The 9715-nt window shown below is 43.0% G+C and overlaps 1 protein-coding gene and 1 pseudogene across 3 annotated transcripts in view; both read right to left on the reverse strand.

The window, feature by feature from the left end:
• Nucleotides 1-9715, reverse strand: part of GOLGA1 (golgin A1) — a 73977-nt gene that overhangs the window by 33429 nt on the left and 30833 nt on the right. For both annotated transcript variants that reach the window (XM_011988682.1, XM_011988683.1), the window contains exon 11: nt 1971-2096. In XM_011988682.1, the coding sequence (XP_011844072.1) occupies nt 1971-2096 (126 nt within the window). The remainder of the gene's footprint in view (nt 1-1970; nt 2097-9715) is intronic.
• On the reverse strand, nt 7180-7886 carry LOC105545665 (annotated as a pseudogene). Its single transcript, XR_001006966.1, has one exon. The product of XR_001006966.1 is annotated as a 60S ribosomal protein L9 pseudogene (transcript).

The raw sequence follows: 9715 nt of genomic DNA on the forward strand, positions 1-9715 counted from the left end.
GCCAGAGATATATACTTTATCTATTTACTTATTTATATTTTTGAGATGGAATTTTGCTCTTGTCACAAAGGCTGGAAAGTAGTGGTGCAATCTTGAGCTCATCACAACCTCTGCCTCCCAGGTTCAAGCAATTCTCCTGCCTCAGCCTCCCGAGTAGCTGGGACTACAGGCATGTGCCACCACGCCCAGCTAATTTTTGTATTTTTAGTAGAGATGGGCTTTCACCATATTGGCCAGGATGGTCTCAATCTCCATCTGGCTCAATCTGACCTTCTGATCCACCCACCTCGGCCTCCCAAAGTGCTGGGATTATAGGCGTGAGCCACCGAGTCTGGCCTAATTTTTGTATTTTTAATAGAGGCGGGGTTTTGCCATGTTGGCCAGGCTGGTCTTGAACTCCTGACCTCAGGCAGTGCTGGCATTACAGGTGTGAGCCACCACACCTGGCCTAGAGATATATACTTTAAACAAACTTCCCAAGTAATTTTTATGCACATTAAACTGTATACTAATGATGATGGCACAATAATAATATTGATCATGGTAACAGCTGACATATATTGAGACCCAACTATGTTCCAGTTATCACTCTAAGCACTTTACATATTGTAACTTATTTAATCCTAACAACAATTCTGAGTTTAGTAGTATAATAAAACCAATTTTACTGGGGAAGAAACAAACACAAAGAGATTAAATTACTTGCTCTAAGTCAGGCGTCCCCAACCCTTGGGCCACAGACCCTGTGGCCTGTTAGGAACCAGGCCGCACAGGAGGAGGTGAGCAGTGAGTAAGCATTACCGCCTGAGATCCGCCTCCAGTCAGAGCAGTGGTAGTGTTAGATAGCAGTGTGAACCCTATCGTGAACTGCGCATGTGAGGGATCCAGGTTGCACACTCCTTATGAGAATCTAAAGATCACGATGATCTGAGGTTGAACAGTTTCATTCTGAAACCACCCCCTCACCCTCCCCTACCCGACCCCATCTGTGGAAAAACCGTCTTCCATGAAACCAGTCCCTGGTGCCAAAAGGGTTGGGGACTGCTGCTCTAAGTCACAGCTAGTAAGTAGAAGAGGCAAAATACAAGCACGGGCAGTCTGATTCTAGAAATCAATTTACTCCCTAGAACCCACATTACATTTACTGTAGACTGTTGAAGGGAATTGTAGAAGATGTTTAAGAGAGCGATATGGTCACCAGGGCTGATTAGGAGGATCAGTTTGGCAGTAAGCATGGAAGACTGTGTCAGAGGGTGAAGGAAGAGAGACTGATGCTGGGTAGGCCAATCTGGAGACTTCTAACATAGATTAAGCTAGATTTGCTGGAAATCCTGAAGTACAACCAGTGGCAGTGGAGATGGAGGTATTTAGTTGAAACTGACTGAAGAAAGAAAGGGAGGGTCTAATCTAGGAGGAGCCCCATGGCCTTGGCTTTGTCACCTTTGTCATGGTGTGGCCAATCATTGGAACAGAAAGAGACGGAAGAGCAGACAAAAGCTAAGCCTGATGAGAAAGTTCACCCGCACCACTGGGCAAGAGGCCAGTCTGCACAATAGCCTCCCTCAGGAAGGAGAGAATGCTGCCCAAGGTAATTCTTGCTCATGCCAAGCGGTAGATGTAGCTATTTTCCTTGGCCACTGCAGAGTACCAAATGGTGGGGAAGAAGGCAGTGCAGAAAGACAAGGCAGCCCAAGTGGCGGAAATCACTAGGTGTGGTTTATTGGTGATGAGATGCTATCTGTTTGTATGTATCTCTGAATACAGCTCTCCCTTTCCCTGAGAAAAGCATGTCACCCACAGGGGACATAAGGCTCTTTCTGATGTAAGCAGGACAAGCCAAAGTTGGAGACAGTTCTCTCGTTACCATGCTGTTTGCGGGCCCTACAGCTCTGAAACTCTAGGGTTTGTGAAGTCACCAGAATCAACCCTGCCTTTCCAACACCAGACAGTCCAAAGAGAACAGAAGTTACCTCTTTCAGGAGTTCTTGCACATGCTCTTCTCTTGATAAGTTCTGTTCTAGTCTCTTCTCCAAGGATGCGACCTTCTCTTGCAAATGTATGATAATGTCTTCTTTCTCTTGAGTTTCAGCAGTGACCTGCAGGTGAAAGCAGAGATCACTTTATACTGTAAGCCCTCTCTTCCTTCCTTCCTGCTTTCTCTCGGGCCATCACATTTTCCTGCAATTCTGTCCTCAACTGTATCCTAGAAGAACAAACAGCTAAGAGATCTTCCCTGAAACTGGGACACAGAAAATGCAAGATTAGAACCTGGCAAAACTCAGGGATCCAGCTCAGACCTAGTTCAACAAGAAGCAAACACTCTTCCCAATGAAACAACTGACGGTCTGGAACAAAGGAATTACTTACCTGGTAGAGGCAGCAGAACTAACTCCACCCAAGAAGCACCTAGCCTGCCCTGCAATGACCTATGGAACAATGCTCCCGAAAGCTGAGGCGCTGGATAAAGCAGTGATAGTGCTGATGTAGTGGCTTAAAGGCTAAAGAGAGAACTTCTGAAATGATGAGATTCACTTGGCTCACAGCACAGGGACCACAGCAGAGCTGCCATGCCTCTCACACCTTGGTTCTAGACCAACAGCTGCCCGTTTTATTTCAGTCTCTCTCTCTCTCTTTTTTTTTTTTTTGAGACAAGAGTGTCGTTCTGTAGCCCAGGCTGGAGTGCAGTGGCACAGTCTCGGCTCACTGCAACCTCCGCCTCTCAGCTTCATGCCATTCTCCTGCCTCAGCCTCCCGAGTAGCTGGGACTACAGGCGCCTGCCACCATGCCTGGCTAATTTTTTGTATTTTTAGTAGAGACAGGGTTTCACCATGTTAGCCAGGATGGTCTTGATCTCCTGACCTCATGATTCACCTGCCTCGGCCTCCCAAAGTGCTAGGATTACGGGTGTGAGCCACTGCACCCTGCCAGTCTATCTCTTTAGCTATGATGGTAGTGGTGATAGTGGCAGGTTGGGACTAACTTGGTTCCTTTTACTACTACTAATCTTCAACTGCTGCTTGTATTAGTCCATTCTCACACTGTTATAAAGAATACCTGAGACTGGGTAATTTATAAAGGAAAGAAGTTTAACTGACTCACAGTTCCACATGGCTGGGAGGCCTCATGAAACTTAAAAGCATGGCAGAAGAAGGGGAAGCAAGGTACGTCTTACATGGTGGCAGGATAGAGAAAGCAAGCGAGGGGGGAAGTGCCATACTATAAAACCATCAGGTCTCATGAGAACTCACTCACTATCACAAGAACAGCAAGGGAGAAATCTGCCTCCATGATCCAATCACCTCCCACCAGGTCCCTCCCTTGACATGTGGGGATTACAATTTAAGATGAGATTTGGGTGGGGACACAGAGCCTAACCATATCACTGTTCAATGTCAAAGCAGAGTTCTTACCTCCCCATTGAGGATGTCCATTCTTCCCCAGAAAAGGTTGTATGGCAACAAAAATCTCACTGTGAAGACTTGTACCTCTTTACATATACTCTGTTCCCTCAAATTCCCTTATCTTACACTTCTGTTGCTCCATCTCAAGCCATAAACCTTCATGTTCAGTTGTAACTTGGCCAATCTCTCCTCAGAATAAGATGCAGCAACCAGGCTGAGGGGTTTTGGGAAGAAATATTTGTCATTCTGAATTCTCACAGGTGGACAACAGAGATAGTGGAGGGCAAGTCTGAAGAGTAGATTTATGACCCCACAATTCAATAAGCTTTCATCAAGCCTCAACTCTATCTGCTGTTTTCTGAGGATACAATCAGACATAATTCCAGCATGGAGGCTGGTGGTAGAGGCAGACACACAACTAATTACAAAACAATACAATTGTGCTTCAACAGAGGGACATACACGGGGCTATGAGATATCAGATGCAAGAGGGATTAACTGGGAGAATCAGATCAGGCCTCCTGAATGGGCAAGTCCAGGTGAAAGAGGGTGGAAGAGGAACAAGCATTCTGCATAAAGGGCAGCACATGCAAAGAGGTAACAGACAAGTCCTGCAAGGCTAGAGGCTGGGTGAGGAGGAAAGAACAGCTGAACACAACTCCCAGGTCTGTGACTCAGCCACCTGGGCAAATGGTAACATCATGCAAGGCAGATAACACAGGAGAGAAGGCGAGTTTGATAGGAAAAAAAAAAAACCAGTTTTGGCCATGTTGACCCATCTTTATGGGTCTCTTATTAATAATGTTAATACTAGCAACAGTAATAACTGTAATATAGCAGCAGCAGCTATAACAAGATTGCAGCAGCAATCTTGAAAAAGCATAACTGTAGGCTAGGTGCGGTGGCTCACACCTGTAATCCCTGCACTTTGGGAGGCCGAGGTGGGTGGATCACGAGGTCAGGAGATCAAGACCATCCTGGCTAACATGGTGAAACCTCATCTCTACTAAAAATACAAAAACAAAATTAGCCGGGCGTGGTGGCAGGCACCTGTAGTCCCAGCTACTCGGGAGGCTAAGGCGGGAGAATGGCTTGAACCTGGGAGGCGGAGCTTGCAGTGAGCCGAGATAGCGCCACTGCACTCCAGCCTGGGCAACAGAGCAACACTCCGTACCACAAAAAAAAAAAAAAAAAAAAAAGAAAAAGAAAAAGAAAAAGAATAACGGTTGATATAAGAGTTGGAGAACTAACATTACCCAATTTCAACTCTAAAGTGACATTGATCAAGACAGTGTGGTAATAGCGTAAAGACAGACATATAGGGTCAAATGAACGCTGCAAGCACTTTCTGTTATGTCTAGTCTTTACAAACACTATTTACCACATCCATTTACAAGGAAATTGAAGCTTAGGGACTAGCCCAAATGCACATACCTATTAGCGACAGATTAAGGATTTAAATCCAGATCTTCCGGATCTAAAGCCTGCATTTGTTCTCCTACACATCAATCTGAATTCAAGAGGTATAGATGATCCTTTCCAGTTAAAACCGAAACAACACATCTTACACAGGTCACTGTGTTAGGCAAAGTTAGGGACAGAAAAAGAATCAGTGGCCAAGTTCCACTTATGCCTCTTGTGCAACATATTGATGTGCAACCTCCTTCTCCAGGCTGGCTGATTTACTTCAGGCCCTCTTACACCTCATGTGGACTATGGGAACACCTACCAAGTCATACTCCCTGACCCCAAACCTGCCCCTTTCCTAATGATCACCCTCTTCACCTACTCCCTACCAAGTCTGGGCCTCACAGTTATAGTCCAAGAATATGGACTGCATCAATTCTGGGTGTGTGGTCACTTGATTCAGACAGACATGAGTCTGAATCCTGGCTCTGTCACTGACTCCAGCTGTATGGTCTTGAAAAATAATTTAGCCTTTGATGTCAGATGCTCATTACTATCACCCGTAAAATAGGAAAACAATGTCTAACCAAAGGGTAGTTGTGAGGACTCGATGAGTCCCTAACTGTAAAACACTTGAATACTGAGCTCAGGGTAAATGCTTAGCTATTCTTGTTAAATATTCACTAATGATTATTTATGGAATTTCACGTTCACTATTTACTCTATACAACTGGCCCTGTATACCTTCCCAATCTCATCTAGCACTGTTTCCACTTCCTCCCTAAGCGCTAACCACTTACCTATCCTTTCTGTTCTCCCAACATGCCTTTTTTCCTTCATTATAAATGTATTTGTTGCACCAAGACCAGTGGCTTATGCTTGTAATCCCAGCACTGTGAGAGGCTGACGCAGGAGGCTTGCTTAAAGCCAGGAGATCAAAACCAGCCCAGGTAACAGAGGGAGATCCTCTCTCTACAAAAGTAAAAAAACTGAAAACAAAAAAGGTTGAGGTTGCGGTGAGCCGAGATCATGCCATTGCACTCCAGCCTGGGCATCAACAGCAAAGCTTCATCTCAAAAATAAATAAATAAATACATAAATAAAATAAATAAAGTGGCTGGGTGCGGTGGCTCATGCCTGTAATCCCAGTACTTTAGAAGGCCGAGGCACGCAGATCACGAGGTCAGGAGTTCAAGACCAGCCTGACCAATATGAGGAAACCCTGTCTCTACTAAAAATACAAAAATTAGCTGCGCATGGTGGCACGTGCCTATAGTCCCAGCTACTAGGGAGGCTGAGGCAGGAGAATCACTTGAACATGGGAGGTGGAGGTTGCAGTGAGCCAAGATCACATACACTCCAGCCTGGGCGACAGAGCGAGATTCTGTCTCAAAATGAATGAATGAATGAATGAATGAATGTACTTATTTAAGCAAAAAAAAAAAAGTAAGGTGAATTTCATGAAAATATGTTAAGTGCAATACAGGTTAGGAAGAACATAAATTGGGAAGTGGAAAGATAATGGCTACAGTTGAGGAACTGCTATCTAATAGAGTAAAAAATGTGTAATTCTGAACATTGTGGGTTAAATAAAAACAAAATGAAAAGAATTAAAATTTTGTTCCCAAACTGACAGACATCTGGTACGAATAAACTAGAAAAAAATAGAAAATGCATAAATACTACCATGAATGAAGATAGGGCAGTAACTAAAAAAAAAAATACAAGAAATACAATGCCAACACATTAAACTTATAGCAAATGAACAATTATGTAGAAAAATATAAATTAACAAAAACTTAGGAAGAAACATAAAACTTAGAATTACCATTAAATAAATCTATTCAGTAATTAAAAATCTTCACACAGCCAGGCAAAGTGGCTCATGCCTGTAATCCCAGGACTTTGTGGAGGCTGAGGCAGGAGGATCGCTTGCGCCCTGGAATTCAAAACCAGCCTGGACAACATAGTGAGACCTTGTCTCTAAAAAAAAATTTTTTTTTAATTAGCCAGGTGTGGTGGTGTGAGCCTGCAGTCCCCGATATATGGGAGGCTGACGTGGGAGGATCACTTAAGCCCAGGAATTTGAGGCTGCAGTGAGCCATGATTGCACCACTGCACTCCAGCCTGGGTGACAGAGTAAGACCCTGTCTCAAAAACAAAAACAAAAACAAAAAACAAAACAAAAAAAACCACCAGCGACAAAAATTTAAATTTTGATATGTCCCTACTATATTACCATATAATTGAGACAAAATAAATTAGAGCTCCAGGTATCATATGAATGTTTTCCGGGAGCACAATGTTGAGCATAAAAAATAAGTTTAGAAAAATACCTACAGAATGACTTCATTTTTTTTTTTTTTTTTTAAGAAGCTCCAAATCAACAGGTCTTTTATTGCATCATTTAAATATCACAAGTAGGTCTTAGGAGTCATCTGGCATCTTCTTTCTGTAGCTGGATAACTCTTAGATCTTATTCATCAGCCTGCTGAACAGTTCCTTTTTCAGAGACATAGATACCATCCAAAAATTTCCTGATATCCTTGTTTTTAACTGTTGTAGCTTGCTGAATCAAAGCCACTGAATTTGAAACAAGTTCAATGTCATTTCCTTCAAGGATTAATTCATCTTTCTGGGCTTGAGATACTGAACAAGCAACACCTGGTCTCATCCGAACCCTGCGGATGTATTTTTCACCCAAGAAATTTTGGATTTCAACAAGAGACCCATGCTCCTGGATAACGACGTTGATGGGGAAGTGAGCATACACAGACCTCATCTTGTAACGGAAGCCCAGTGTAACACCCTTGATCATGTTCTGTACATGACTACAAATAGTCCGAACGGTAGCCAGTTCCTTTCTGTTACCCCACCATTTGTCAACCCAAAGCCTCTTTTTTTTCTTTCCAAGAAGACTGAGTTCTACATTGATGTGATTGAAGTCCCTCCGCAGGGTTCCTCTGGGGCCCTTCACGATAACTGTGCGTCCCTTCAGAGTAATGTCAACAGTTTCTGGAATGTCGACAGTCTGATTGCTGAGAATGGTCTTCATTCTCGCAGTAGACACAGCAAAAAAAGCCAGAATGACTTCATTTATACAACATTAATAAGCATGGAAAACTAAAGAAGATATTGTTTAGGGATAAAACTGACAACATTAGAAAGCAAAGCAGACAATGAAGCAATCTCTGGATAGTACTTACTTCCAAAGGAAAAAGGAATGGGATGGAATAGTGAAGGGCACAGAGGGAACCTCAAAGATAAACACATTGTTCTTTTTCTTAACCTGAGGGATAGCTCAGAGGGCTCATTGCCTTGTTATACTTTCTATCGTACTCATATTTTATAAATATGATTTTATATATACTCAGTAAAGACAAGAAAAAAGTGAATTCCAAATTAACAATCTTCACACAATACCGGCCCATCTGTCGCCCAAGCCAGAAGCCAATAAATCACCCATAAAAACACAGACTTTTGTCTTCCTCTCCTCCCATATCTGTTATATTAGTAAGTCTGTCAATATTTCTTACATTTGTCTACCCACTATTATCTTCACCACCACACTTGTCAAAGCCTCCATTACCTTATGGTCAAACAACTGCAAAAGCTTCCTAAGTGGAAGACCCTCTCAGTCTCCTAATGGCCAAAGTAATCTGTTATTCTCTCTTATTCTGTATGTCACTGGCTTTCTTCTAGTTCCTTGAATGTGCTAATCCTTTTATTTGCCTCAGAGTTTTTGTTCATGCTGTTCCCTGCCTGAAATTCTCTCTCATTATCCCTTTCTCTCCAGCCTGAGCACTGCATCAAGTGTTACTTCCTTAAGTGTTCTACAGCTCCAAGACTGGATCTGATCTGATATCTTTTAATAGGATCTCACAACATCTCGTAGTTTTCTTTCGGAACACTCATCACAGTTAGTAATTATATATGCTGTCTCTTATACACATCTAGATGTGTATAAGAGACAGTCTCCAGGCTGGCTGATTTACTTCAGGCCCTCTTACACCTCATGTGGACTATGGGAACACCTACCAAGTCATACTCCCTGACCCCAAACCTGCCCCTTTCCTAATGATCACCCTCTTCACCTACTCCCTACCAAGTCTGGGCCTCACAGTTATAGTCCAAGAATATGGACTGCATCAATTCTGGGTGTGTGGTCACTTGATTCAGACAGACATGAGTCTGAATCCTGGCTCTGTCACTGACTCCAGCTGTATGGTCTTGAAAAATAATTTAGCCTTTGATGTCAGATGCTCATTACTATCACCCGTAAAATAGGAAAACAATGTCTAACCAAAGGGTAGTTGTGAGGACTCGATGAGTCCCTAACTGTAAAACACTTGAATACTGAGCTCAGGGTAAATGCTTAGCTATTCTTGTTAAATATTCACTAATGATTATTTATGGAATTTCACGTTCACTATTTACTCTATACAACTGGCCCTGTATACCTTCCCAATCTCATCTAGCACTGTTTCCACTTCCTCCCTAAGCGCTAACCACTTACCTATCCTTTCTGTTCTCCCAACATGCCTTTTTTCCTTCATTATAAATGTATTTGTTGCACCAAGACCAGTGGCTTATGCTTGTAATCCCAGCACTGTGAGAGGCTGACGCAGGAGGCTTGCTTAAAGCCAGGAGATCAAAACCAGCCCAGGTAACAGAGGGAGATCCTCTCTCTACAAAAGTAAAAAAACTGAAAACAAAAAAGGTTGAGGTTGCGGTGAGCCGAGATCATGCCATTGCACTCCAGCCTGGGCATCAACAGCAAAGCTTCATCTCAAAAATAAATAAATAAATACATAAATAAAATAAATAAAGTGGCTGGGTGCGGTGGCTCATGCCTGTAATCCCAGTACTTTAGAAGGCCGAGGCACGCAGATCACGAGGTCAGGAG

The sequence above is a fragment of the Mandrillus leucophaeus genome, unplaced genomic scaffold (genome assembly GCF_000951045.1).
Source record: "Mandrillus leucophaeus isolate KB7577 unplaced genomic scaffold, Mleu.le_1.0 Scaffold335, whole genome shotgun sequence".
NCBI lineage: Eukaryota > Metazoa > Chordata > Mammalia > Primates > Cercopithecidae > Mandrillus > Mandrillus leucophaeus.